This window comes from Bos mutus, chromosome 19, assembly GCF_027580195.1.
Source record: "Bos mutus isolate GX-2022 chromosome 19, NWIPB_WYAK_1.1, whole genome shotgun sequence".
Taxonomy (NCBI): domain Eukaryota; kingdom Metazoa; phylum Chordata; class Mammalia; order Artiodactyla; family Bovidae; genus Bos; species Bos mutus.
The window spans coordinates 1586437-1600005 of NC_091635.1; the positions used below are offsets into that span (position 1 = coordinate 1586437).

The window sequence follows — 13569 nt, forward strand, 5'->3', positions numbered from 1 at the left end:
CTTTTTACATCAGGTGGCCAAAGTATTGGAGTTTCAGCTTCAGCATCAGTCCTTCCAATGAATACCCAGGACTGATCTCCTTTAGGATGGACTGGTTGGATCTCCTTGCAGTCCAAGGGACTCTCAAGAGTCTTCTCCAACACCACAGTTCGAAAGCATCAGTTCTTCAGAGCTCAGCTTTCTTTATAGTCCAACTCTCACATCCATACATGACCACTGGAAAAACCATAGCTTTGACTAAATGGACCTTTGTTGGCAAAGTGATGTCTCTGCTTTTTAATACGCTCTGTAGGTTTGTCGTTTTCTTACCTGCCCCACATCTGATATCTGGGCGCTCCTCCCCAGCACCGGGGCCCTGGGAACTGAGTGGGAGGTGACTGCTGTGGCTCTCTGTGTCTGGACACCCCCATCACTCTCCTCTCCCCCAGGTTTGTGGATTTCCACGCGGCGGCCTCCACCTGCTCGCCCTCCCGGGCGGCCCTGCTCACTGGCCGGCTGGGCCTCCGCAACGGGGTCACTCACAACTTCGCAGTCACGTCCGTGGGGGGCCTTCCACTCAACGAGACCACCTTGGCCGAAGTGCTGCGGGGGGCTGGCTACGTCACGGGGATGATTGGTAATATGGCCTCCGCCTCCTGGACCCCCGTGCCCTGCGCTCACTGTGGGGGCTGCTTCCTGCACGTCTGCAGAGCCTTCTCTTCTGCTTGAGTCTGCTCGTGTATTCGTTTCTTGCCGTGGAAGCTAGAAATGCGTTCAGCTCTCAGTATCAATAGCTGAAAAGACCTAACGGTAGACTGGGGCTTCCCGGGTGGTGCCAGTGGTAAAACCGCCCCCGTCAGTGCAGGAGACCCAGGATTTGCAGGTTGATCCCTGGGTCGGGAGGAGGAGAGGGGAACCCGTTCCAGTGTTCTTGCCTGGAGAATCGCATGCACAGAGGAGCCTGGTGGGCCATAGGCCACGGGGTTGCAAAGAGTTGGACACGAGTTAGCGGCTGAGCCAACAGTGAACTAAATCAGGTACAGAGCTAGTGCCTCCCGCCCCTCTCAGCAGCGGCCAGGACGACCCAGCATCCCAGGGGCATCCTCAGCCCACCTGCGCTTTTTTTTAATTGGAGGACAATTGCTTTACAATGCTGTGGCGGTCTCTACTGTACATGGGCTCGAGTCAGTCACAATTACACATATACCCCTTCCCTCTTGAGCCTCCCCGCCCCCTCATCCCGCCCCTCGAGGTCATCACAGCACCGAGGGGAGCTCCTGAGCTGCACAGTGGCTTCCCACTGGCTCTGTTACACGCGGTCGGGTATGTGTCCATTCTGGCTTCTCAGTGGTTCCTCGCCTCCTTCTCCTCCTCTGTCCACCAGTCTGCTCTCCACCTCGGTGTCTCCATTTCTTCTCTGTAAATAGGAACCTCGAGCCTGTCTTACAGAGTGAAGTCAGAAAAATAAATGTCCTTTGTTAACGCCTGTGCTTTTTCTCCTAACTCTCCAAGAGCGGGTCCCTCAGGATTCCCACCGCCCTCCCCGCCTCCGCACAGTGATGTGGCAACGAGGGTCCTGTGGGGATGTCGTTGGGGCCTGCAGGAAGCAGGCGTTTCTGTGTGTCTGCTCGACCCCCGCTCTGGGTCAAGGAGCCTGACATATGCTTCAGACCATCAGACTAGAGTGGGGGTCTTCATTGTCTGTGAGGATGAGCCCCCGTCCGCAGGAGGCGGGACCGTTAAGGTCCCAACCTGCTCTCCTTTCAGCCCCTTGTCTCCAAGCCTGGAGGCACAGTTCCCGATGAGGCTCTCAGTGTGGGCTGAGCATCCTCGAGCCGGTCCTTGCATCCGCGGGACTCCCAGCCGGGGGAGGGGCTTTGGTCCCTGGGCTCTCTGACCCTAAGAGGGGGTTGGGGGTGGGTGGGTTCTTCTCAAGCTGGATTGGATCGCACTTGCCCCTCCCTCTTCAAGCCTTTCAACCCCAAGAAGGCAACTGATCACAGATCAACTATTCACCCCTCACCATACCTTCTTTTATTTTTTTCTGGGACAAAATACCAAAGCATATCTCTTTGTTGAGACTGTGACTTTACCAGAAGCACACTTACAGGGGAAATTAAAAGCCTGCTGAAGGAATATGGAGTCCACTGACACCACTCTCTCCTTGCTTATAATCTTTTTACTTTTTTTTTTTAATGTATTTGGCTGTATTGGGTCTTAGTTGCAGCATGCAAGATCTTTAGTTGTGGCATGCAGACTCTTAACTGTGGCCTATGAGGTCTTAGTTCCCTGACCAGGGATCGACCTCGAGCCCCCTGCACTGGGAGCTTGGAGTCTTAGCCACTGGGCCACCAGGGAAGCCCGTTTGCTTCTAACCTTGATCTGTGTTAATGGGTTTTTCCCTAGGTGTATACCTACCACTCGGTCCTACTTTTCTGCCTTTCCTATTATTTCACATTTCCTGGTGGTGTAATTTTACATATTTATTATCATTTTAGAAAGAATTTTAAAATTGTACTATATTTTTATATTTCCACATCATACTGAATCTAAGTAGTCCATCTAATGTTTAATTCACTTCCCTTAATTTCTTATTGCATATTTTTCCCCAAACGTATAGACCAGTTGCAAGAAGGGCCTCCTCCAGCCCCCGCCCCACTCCCCCGCCCCCCCCCCCCCCCTCCCGTCCCCCTGCCCCCATCCTCCCCCCGCCCCCTCCTCCCCCGCCCATACACTTTGTGCAGATGGAGCAGGTCTTTATTTGGGCCGCATGCATTCGTCTAAAGAAGATGGGTTGGAAGCGTGTCATGGAGGCCACGTGAGAGCAAGTACTGGCCAGACTCCTGCGGTTGCCTGTTCATTTCCGCCCTTCATGCTGCTTCACACTCTGCCGTTTCGGCCACCGCACCACACCTTCGCTTTGCCCCCTCACCGCCTGGGTTCCTCAGAGCAGGGCGGGCAGGGCAGCGCGTCCCGGGCTTGCCACGCGTCCCCCGTGAGCCCGCTCACAGGGCGGGGAGCCGCTGTGCAGTGCGGCTGAGTTTCGCAATCTGCCGGCCACAGGGCCGCGGGGGGCAGTCCCTGGCCCCTCGCTCAGCCCCTGCAGGCGGCTGCTGCTGGCCAGAGGGGGAGACGATGACACCAGGTGCGAGCAGCAGCTCTGGGGCCACGTGGGTGGTGCGCCTGCTCCCCGGTCCCTGGCAAGGTCCCCAGCGCCAGGGGGCAGAGCGGCCTGTGATGGGGGGGTGCCGTGGGCTCTCCACCCTCACTGCGGGCAGAAGCTCAGCCTTCTCACTCCTCTGGGCTCCTGGTAACCTGTCTTCCCCTTCCCTGGGCATCTCCTGTGAGTCCTGAGTCATCCTGGCTCACTCTCTGTCTCCCTGGGGACCCCTTCTCCACCCCCGAGAGCCAGGCTGGGCGTTGGCACAGCGTGTACAGCCTCTCTGCATGTCCTCAGGGCAGGGCATGGACACCTGAGCGTGTGCTCAGCGCCCCGGTGGGGTGGGCCCTCAGGGACTCCTCTGAGAGCCTCTCTCTCTTGTCTTCCTGCAGGGAAGTGGCATCTTGGGCACCATGGCTCTCACCACCCCAACTTCCGTGGTAAGGATTCCCCGGGGGACTGGTTACCTGGGAAACAGAGGTGTCTGTGTGAAGAGAGTCATCCTGGGCAGCCTCTCTCCTGAGTCAGGACACCCTCGCTCACAGGGTTGCTTGGGGGGGTCTGGGGTACCCGGGGCTGCCTCTCCTCTCACATGCCTCTCGCCTGGCCCCTGTCCTGGCCCCCCTCTTGTCTCCCCTCGGGGCCCTCTCATCGCAAGGCCATCAGCATTTTCCTTGACCCAGTTCTCCCGTGTCGGGGAATACTGGCCCCCGCGAGGTCCCGTGTGGTACGAGGTCAAATTGTCTGAGGGCTTTGCTGAAGCAGGGACTGGGGGGGTTGGGTAGGGAAGGGGTGGGATGAGTGGAGGGGTCTCAGAAAAAAGTCAACACAGGGTTTTCAGGTCTCACTTTGACCCTCACGTCCTCCCCCGTCCCAGGTCCAATCCTGCCAGCCCTCGGCATCCAGCTGAGACGCCAGCTATTTTGAGAAGCATTTTGAGCTTCCCGTCTCAACCCCAGCCCCCCCACCCCCAGCATCCTGGGGTGCCTTCCTCCTCTGATCTCTCTTGCTGGCTTCCTGGGAAGCCAGCTCTTCAAGCTAAATCTCTATTTCTTATCTCCCCTTCAGATGGGAAGTTTCTTGAGGGCAGAATGTCTTCTTTTATCCCTCAAAGTGTTGTGAGGTAGTAGATTTGCCCCAGATATTTCCTGCTGTGTCCAGGACAGCACTGGGCATGGTAGGCGTCCAGGAATTTTCCCCGCTTCCTTCCCTTTCGGGTTAACTCTAATCACAAGATGTTTTGCAAATCTAGTCTTGCGGCCGGGAGCCAGCAACGTGTTTTCCTTGCATACTTACCAAGGGATATTCATCAAATCCTCTTTTAATTACACACTCATAACACTGCAGAATTAAATCACGGAAAATTAAATTTCTGTCCTGGGTGTAAGAATGCAGGCCCCCGGTCTAATCGGTGCTTCTGTTCCAGGCTTTGACTACTACTTTGGGGTCCCGTACAGCCACGACATGGGCTGCACTGACACGCCTGGCTACAACCACCCCCCTTGCCCGGCGTGTCCCCGGGGCGATAGACCATCCAGGTAATTCTGGCCAAGGTGTTGGCTCTGGGCATCAGAGCAAGGGGAAGTGGTCCATCCGGACCCGGGGGTGTGGTCCACCTGGAGGAGATGAGAGAGGCCAAGGAGGACCGGTAACCGCAGCAAAGAAAGGTCGCGTACCTTTAGTGCAAATTTTAAATGCATTATGTGCATGGCGGGCAAGAACGCTTTCTGTGGAGATGAGGGGACAGCACTTTTTTAGTTGGATTTTTCCAGTTTCCTCTGACTGTTGAGCTCAGTGAGGGGAGGGGGTGCTACCAGGTCTCACAGGATGGCCTCCCTCCTCCTGTCCTGGACCACGCACCTGTCCCACCAGGGGACATGAGGAGGGAGACGGAGGAAAATTCCGCAGGGCTCCTGGCGCGCCCCACCCCCGCCAGCAACAAGCCGGTGTCCCAGCGTTGGAATGCCACGCAGGCACTCAACAGGATGCTTTCAGAACGTATTCAGTGAAATGGGGAAGTGCTCACAATAGAATAGTAAGTGAAAAAAGCAGGAAACAAATCATCAACACGGATCTGAACTACGTCTGTATTTACACCTCTAATAGCCCCAAAGGAAATACGCCAGAATGGCAACCACGGTTCATTCACTCCGGTTGTGCCATTAAGAAGTTTTCATTTTTTTTTCCTCTCTCATATTTTTCCAATACTCTGTAATGAGCACGCAATACGTTTCCTATCAGAAAAAGGCGATATACCGTAACCAGGTGATAAAGCCGGGTGCTCTGCTTGTTCAGAGCGTGCTCTGCGGTTATTTGCGAGGTTTGCAGGTGTCTGAGCCGCTTGGGGCAAGTGAGTCTCAGGTGGCTTATTAATAACGCAGTAGTTAGTGTAATAATGGCCATTTATTGAGACACTGTTACATTCTAAGCTCCCTGCGCGCTGATCTGTGGTCTGTGTGACCATGGACCGAGGCACGTGTTTCTCCTGATTGTCCAGGGAATGGCGCTAACGTGGTGGCCCAGGTCACGGTGGAGCCATGACGGGGAGCTGGAGAGTCCACCTGGGCCTCTCTGAGTTGGGAGGGCGGGGCCCATGGGGAAAGTCGAGGCTGCTGATTGGCTTTGGGACTCTGCTTGAGTGTCTCAGGTTGTTTAGACCTCAGTTTCTCTCCCAGCAAAACAGGAATAATAACATCCTAGCTCAAAAAGTCGTTGGGAGCCTCATACAGCGACCAGGCTTGCCCAAGAAGTGCACACTTCTGCTTGAAGGGAGTGGACAGAGGTATTATATCGGTTTTACACTCTGAGGAAGTGGGAGGCTGGAAAAACCATCTGGGCCAGGCTGCTCGGTGTTTTGTGTTTATGGGCATCGCCGCATCAGGGCGTTTTGTCCAACTCCATGACTACCCGGGTCGTGGGAATGAGTGTTCCACCATCTGTGGTTTCCACACAGGAACCTTGAGCGGGACTGCTACTCTGACGTGGCCCTTCCTCTGTACGAAAACCTCAACATCGTGGAGCAGCCCGTGAACTTGAGCGCCCTTGCACAGAAGTACGCCGAGAAGGCTACCCAGTTCATCCAGCAGGCGAGGTGAGGAGCCCTGCATCCACCCCCATGTCTCCTGTGCCCAGGCGGGCTCAGAGCCGTGGCAGAGTCCCATTGCCCAACAGAGATGCACGTGTGTCTCCTGGAAGAGATGCTCCTTGGAAAAGACCCTGACAGTCAGAAAGACTGAGGGCAGGAGGAGAAGAGGGCAACAGAGGATGAGACGGTTGGATGGCATCACTGACTCAGTGGACATGAGTTTGGGCAATCTCCAAGAGTTGGTGAAGGACAGGGGAAGCCTGGCGTGCTGCAGTCCATGGGGTCACAAAGAGTTGGACACAACTGAGCGACTGAACAACAACAAATAAAGCTGGAAAACAGCCTGTCCTGGGGTCTCCTGGGTTACCTGACCAGGCCTGGGTTACCAGGGCCGTAGGTGCGGGTCCCTTCCCAGGGTCCCGCTCAGATCACGCCCTCGTCAGTGTCACGTGTCCTCGCTGTGGCGCGTCACCCCTCAAGGCCAGGGCCCATTTACTGCCTTCTATGCATTCAGAGCGTTTGTTGGGCTCATTAGTTGGCAGGGCACGTTCGCTGCTGTCACAAACTTACCCCCCACTTATTGGCTGAAACAACAGCAGTTTATTCTCCTATAGATCTGGAGACCAGACGTCTGAAATGCGTCTTATGGGGGCTCAAGTCCAGGTGTCGGCAGGACTGTTTCCTTCTTAAGTCTCCAGGGAAAATCGTTTCTTTTTCTTTTATTAAAAAATATTCATTTATTTTTTTTGGCTGTGCCGGGCTTAGCTGCAGAACGTGGGATCTAGCTCCCTGACCAGGGATTGAACCTGGGCCCCCTGCATTGGGAGGGTGGAGTGTTAGCCCCTGGACCACCTAGGAAGTCCCGAGAATCATTTCTCGTGTCTCCCAGCTTCTGGCAGCTGTTGACATTTCTTGGCTCTGGTTGCATCGTTCTGTCTTTTTTTTTTGGCCACACCAGGGGGCTTGGAGGATCTTAGTTCCCCCACTAGGGATGGAACCCAGACCCTGGGCAGTGGAAGTGTGGCGTGCTGACCACTGGGCCAGCAGGGAATTCCTGGCCCCTTCCTTCTGGTCTCTGTTTCTATGGTCTTCTTCCCCTCTCCTCTTCTGTGGTCAAGGACCCCCCGATGCCTCCATCTTAGGAGGACATTTGTGATTATGTTTAGGGTCTACTGGGCTTCTCTGGTGGCTTAGACAGTAAAAAATCTGCCTGCAATGAAGAGACCTGGGTTTGATCTCCGCTTCGACAAGATCCCCTGGAGAAGAGAAAGGCTGCCCACTCCAGTATTCTTGCCTGGAGAATCCCGATGGACAGAGGAGCCTGGCGGGCCACAGTCCATAGAGTTGCAAACAGTCAGACATGACTGAAGTGACTAACACTTTCACACTTAGGGTCTACTAAGACAGTCCAAGAAAAGCCTCTGATCTCAAGACCCTTAGCTTCATTGCATCTACAAAGTGCCCTTGGTTGTACAAAGTAACAGAGGTTCTGGGACTTAGACCCTGGATATCTTTGGGGGCCGGTATTCTATGGGACCCAGATTTTGAGAGCAGCACCTTAGGGTTCAGAGAGGCATCTTCCGAGTTTTTCAGGCCTTTCTGAGAAACGCTGTTTCACTGGTCTGCTTGTCTTTGTATTTTTCAGACAGTTGGTATGAAGAGGGAAAAGCCCCGTCTCCCACCCGGGCGCTGGGTTGGTTTCACGGTGCCCTGGGGCGGGCGGCCAGTCCGTGGCTGGTGGGGCTCGTCCCCCGCTGCACTTGCAGGGGGGCTTCGGTGCTCCTGGGGGGTTCGGGGAAGTGGCGCTGGCTGAGGGCTGACGGATGCCCTGAAGAGGGCGCGGTGCTGTTCAAACCAGTTAACTGACCAGTTGAAACACAAGCACATCAGCAAACAAACTCTTTGTGGCAGGAAAGAGGCGAAGCATTTGTGAGTTTATGAATTCGCTATTGAGTGAGAAGTCACATGAATCCTGTTGGCTTTTAACTTGGAGGATAATCCTCAGGCACCTGGTCTCTGTAGGACTCGACCTGCCAGGTCGCCTGTGGCTTCTGAAGAGTCAGCACACACGAGGCCCCATCTGCGTTCCTTTCTCCTCCGTGACCCCAACCCACCTGGACTTGTTTGTCAAAACCACTGGGGGGGGCGGTCACTGGACTGTGGCTTGCTGCCTGCGCTCAGCAAGGGCCTCACCCCAGGACTTTGAACGTTTTTCCTTGGGTCTTTACTTGAATTTAGATTCCTGACCTAGCAGGAATGCTGAAGGCTGATTCTTTCTTCTTGTTGTTTTTAAATGAAAGCATCGTTAATGTACAGTGTTGTGTTAATTTTTACTGTGTAGCAAAGTGACCCGTTATACATTCCTTTTTATACTCTTTTCCATTCTAGTTTATCACATGATGTGGACTACAGGTCCCTATCATCATATGGAACTTACAGTCAGAGCTAATCGGTAGCACCTTCTTGTTATGATGATTTGTATCTGCTAATCCCCAAAACCCAGGCCCCCTCCTCCACCCCAGCCCCACCAGCCTTGGCCACAGCACGTCTGATGTCTGTTCTCTGTGGACCCGTCTCTGTTTCTTAGATAAGCTCATGTGGGTCATACTTTAGATTCCACATGGAAGTGACGTTCTTTGTTGTTCAGAAGCTACGTCACGTCTAACTCTTTGGGACCCCACGGACTGTAGCCCGCCAGGCTCCTCTGTCCATGGGATTCTCCAGGCAAGAGTACTGGAGTGGGCTGCCATTTCCTTCTCTGGGGGATCTTAAAGGCTCCCGTTTATTCAGTGCTTACTCTGGGCAGTGAATAGTCATAGCTCTGCCGGGGAGGCTTGGCACTCCCCACTGAGCTGACGACCGAGGTTAAGTGAACGGCCCAGGGTCATCCGTACACCTCTAGAAACTTTTCGTCTTCCCAAACTGAAGCCCTGTCCCCATTACACACCAGCCCCCCGTCTTCCCTTCCCCGCAGCCCCCGACAGCCACCATCCTGCTTCCTGTCTGTCTGAAGCTGACCACTCCAGGTGCCTCCTGCGAGTGGAACCTGCCCATGCTTGTCCTTGGGCGGTGGCTCATTTCACACAGCGTAATGTCTGCAAGGCTCATCCCTTGCACGTGAGACACTGCATTCTTTTATTTCATCTTCATGAGTCGAAATAGCCACACATGGTGTGGCTATGGCATTGGACAGCGAAACTATAGAAATGTAGCAAGGAAGTTGCTGATTTTTTTTTAATTTATTTTTTTCAGAGCATAATTGCTTTACAATATTGTATCCGTTTCTTCTGTACAGCAAAGTGAATCGGCTATACCTACACATATATCCTCTCCTTTTGGGATTTCCTTCCCGTGTAGGTCACCGCAGAATGTCAAGTAGAGTTCCCTGGGCTATACAGCAGGTTCTTGTTAGTTGTTTTTTTTTTTTTTTTGAGTATTTATCTCTTGTTAATCACTTAATTGTGTCCGACTCTTTGCGACCCCATGAACTATAGCTTGCCAGGCTCCTCTGTCCATGGAATTATCCAGGCAAGAATATTGGAGTAGGTTGCTATTTCTTTCTCCAGGGGATCTTCCCAACCCAGGGATCGAACCCATTTCTCTTATGTCTCCTGCATTGACAGGTGGGTTCTTTACCTCTAGGACCACCTGGGAAGTCATCTGTTTTATACATAGCGTGAGAAAGAAACTGTTGATTAAAGTGGGGAGAGGAGGTCCACATCCAGCATGTCTGTTCTTCAGAGAGCTGAGTCCACCCAGTCCCAACTGGGGGCCCCAGGAGTGGGGATGCGGGGGTCTCCAGGTTTGAGGCAGAGCTGCGCCTGATGGGACTCAGAGAACGTGACGTGGTGGGGGGTGTGACCCGAGGTGAGCCGGGAAAGCTCAGGCCTGTTTGAAAGTTAAGTGCCAGGTTCAGTTCAGTTCAGTTGTTCAGTCGTGTCCGAGTCTTCGAGACGCCATGAACCGCGGCACGCCAGGCCTCCCTGTCCATCACCAACTCTCAGAGTTTACTGAAACTCATGTCCATCGCGTCAGTGATGCCATCCAACTGTCTCATCCTCTGTCATCCCCTTCTCTTCCCACCTTCAATCTTTCCCAGCATCAGGGTCTTTCCCAGTGAGTCAGTTCTTTGCATCAGATGGCCAAAATATTGGAGTTTCAGCTTTAGCATCAGTCCTTCCAACGAACACCCAGGACTGATCTTCAGAATGGACTGGTTGGATCTCCTTGCAGTCCAAGGGACTCTCAGGAGTCTTCTCCAACACCACAGTTCAAAAGCATCAATTCTTCGGTGCTCAGCCTCCTTTATGGTCTGACAGAACACCCAGGCCTCTGTCCCTCTGACAAGCTGCCTGAGGCCTCCCCGCCCCTCGCCGTATCCTCTGAAAGCCCATCCCTCCACAGGCATGGGCTGTGGGAGGGGCTCCCCGAGGGTCCCTGCTGCTGCCCTTGACCCTGCCCCTCCGCCCCAGGAATGCACGTGAGGGTGGGCAGGAAGCAGAGACCCCGAGAATCCTGCAGGATCAGCAGAGGGGCGGCCAGACACCAGGCCTCCAGCAGGACCGTGGTCTGGATGTTCCTGGCTGTGTCCTTGGAATTCCCTGTGGTCACCTTGACTCATCCGTTCACCCCCGAGAAAGCCCCGAGGCTAGGAATGGACACGGTGGCCCGGATGCCCTGACAGAGCAGATAAAGCCTGAAAGCATGTGTGTGTTGGGCGTTCTCATGAGCAGCTCCGGGCCGGGTCTGAGCTCCCGGCCGGGTCAGAGCTCCCAGCCGGGTCTGAGCTCCCGGCCGGGTCTGAGTCTGAACCCGGATGCGGTCGCCTACGAACCTCAGGTCTGTCTCTCAGTCGCCCTAAGCCCCTGACACTTGACCTGAAAAAGGGAACTTGGGCATTCTCACGAGGGTGAGTCAGTTTTGCAATAAGTGTTAAAGGGCGGTTAGGATGCTGACAGTGACTCGCAGACTTTAACCCGCTAACCCGGTCACTTGCACGTTGTCTTTGTAGGCTGTAGACAGATGTGCGCTTCCTGGGCCGTGGGGGTTCCAGGGTCTCCGCTGGGCCCCGGGGCCCTTCTGGGGGCTCATGGTCCGGCTCTCTCGTTTCAGCACCAGCGGGAGACCCTTCCTGCTGTACGTGGGCCTGGCCCACATGCATGTGCCCCTGGCCGGGACGCCGCCATCAGCAGGACCCAGGGGTCGAAGGCCGTACAGCGCGGGCCTGCGGGAGATGGACCACCTCGTGGGCCGGATCAAGGACACAGTTGACCTCGTGGGGAAAAACAACACGTTCCTCTGGTTTACAGGTGAATAGAAAACCACAGCCAGCCTCCCTCGGGTCTAATGGGTAACCCTGTGCACACCCCCAGAGGAGCAGCGTCTCAGCGAGTGACCCTCTGCGCCGCGGCAGAGGGCTTGCCCTGAGCGTGGGGCCCCGCTGGTGTTCACGGGCCTGTGTGTGTGGGTCCCCGAGGCCACACCCACGGACAGGCTTGCACGGAGAGCTCGGCTCCCCTGTGGCCCCTTGGGTGCTGGTCAGCGTCACCTGGGTACTGCTCCTAATTGTTAACGAGTGACTTTGACGTCATGAGCCTGTGTCCCCCCGGGCAGTCCTTGGAACCCCGCTTCACCGCCCTCCCCAGCCCAGAAGTTACCACCGGGCACAGCTCACATCTCCTGGCTGATCAGAGCTGCACGGTGGGCTGTTTCAAGGACCCACTCAGGAACAGTGGGTCAGGGGTCCCTGTCTGGCGCGAGGGTTGTTTGAACCTCTGTGTTGGGAAAGTTCCCTTAGCCCCTCTGAGCCCCTCTGTCCTCCGTGGCAGGGTCGAGCTACCAGTCGAGCCTCTTCCACCGAAGGTTGGAGGGTCAGGAGGTGACGTGTGGGAGGCACTGGGTCATCACAGGTGCTCAGGAGGGAGTTTCTGGGGACTTCCCTGGTGGCCCAGTGGTCAGGACTGCACACTCCCAATGTAGGGGCACAGGTTCGATCCCTGGTCAGGGAACTAAGACCCCACAGGCTGTGTGGCCAAAACAGAAACAGCAAACAGTTGCTGAGTTGAAGACGCTGGTTAGGGGGCTGCTGAGTCCATAGCCAGAGGCCAGAGCTCCAGCGTGGGGCGAGCTCGGGCTGGGACAGCCCACATCTCTGCGGGCCGTGGAAGGCAGACACCCTCCCCCCAAAGGGTGGCCCCCCAAGGGTGGCGGTCACACTTGTTTTCACAAGTCCTTTTCTCCAGTCGGTGCCAGGACAGGGGTGTGGGGCCACAGTGGGCAGTGTCCTGCAGCCCATTGACTCGGTGTTGCCTTTCTTGGTTTCTAGGGGACAATGGCCCGTGGGCTCAGAAGTGTGAGCTGGCCGGGAGTGTGGGGCCCTTCACCGGATCGTGGCAGGCTCGTCGAGGTATGGTCTCCGCTGGGGGTGGGGACGGGAGACACAGCCTCTGGGAGGACCGATTTCTCTCCCAGCCTTGGGGCATCTTTGTGACACAGGAATAGATTACTCACAGCCACCAGCTCCCAGAAAAGAAACAGTTGGGGCGGAGACAGTTGGTGTGCGTTCGGTCATCCCTTCCTTTCCTCCAGGGTGTCAGCCCTGCCCCCAGAGGCCAGGCTGAGGACCGTCCAGCAAACACGCTTGCCTTTGCCTTCGTCCTGGTGACCTTGCTCTTTATCCTTGCTTTCTTTTCTTTTCTTTTTTTTTTTGCTTTCTTCTTTTTTTTTTTTTTTTTCTTTTCTTTCCTTGTTTATAGTAATCCCTTCATCCATCCAACCATTACTTCACCAAGAAATGGTTAGTGCACAATTATGCCAGGCTTCCGTATGTATCGTCTCTAAACCTTCATGAGAGGCAGGTAGTAATAACTCCATTTACAGCTGAAGAAAGAGGCTCAGAGAGGCTAAGAAACTTGCCTGGAGTCACACAATTGGGGAGGACAGAGCCAGGCCTGCTACCAAGTTGAGGATGCTGATGCTCATTGCTTCTCTTTATTTATCATCCTTCACTCTCAGCTCAGCACCCATCTGCTCCGGGATGGTCTCCCCAGAGGGACCTCACCCTCTGAAAGGACCTCACCCTCTGAAAGGCAGTCCTGCGGGGGATAATTCGACAGTACGGATGAAAGGCTTAAACAACGTGCATGACTGCTGGTGCTTTAATTCCTCCTTAAAGAATTTGTTTTCAAGAAATAGTTAGCCAAGTGCGCAACAATGTATGTAAAAGAACGCTCTTTGCTGTAGATTAAAAACAACAAACAAACACGTAACCCAAGTGTCCAGCAAGACAGGAGCGCTCCAAGGAATTATGGTGCACGCCTCTAAGGAAACATGCAGAACCTCTGAC

The 13569-nt window shown here is 54.7% G+C and overlaps 1 protein-coding gene across 8 annotated transcripts in view; it reads left to right on the forward strand.

Annotated features, from left to right (window-relative positions):
- ARSG (arylsulfatase G) overlaps nucleotides 1-13569 on the forward strand; it is a 103277-nt gene that overhangs the window by 67369 nt on the left and 22339 nt on the right. For 7 of the 8 annotated variants that reach the window (XM_070388959.1, XM_070388960.1, XM_070388961.1 and 4 more), the window contains 6 exons: nucleotides 429-616; nucleotides 3532-3579; nucleotides 4566-4677; nucleotides 6093-6230; nucleotides 11337-11533; nucleotides 12550-12630. In XM_070388959.1, the coding sequence (XP_070245060.1) occupies nucleotides 429-616; nucleotides 3532-3579; nucleotides 4566-4677; nucleotides 6093-6230; nucleotides 11337-11533; nucleotides 12550-12630 (764 nt within the window). The remainder of the gene's footprint in view (nucleotides 1-428; nucleotides 617-3531; nucleotides 3580-4565; nucleotides 4678-6092; nucleotides 6231-11336; nucleotides 11534-12549; nucleotides 12631-13569) is intronic. The other variant, XM_070388963.1, reaches the window with a different exon arrangement.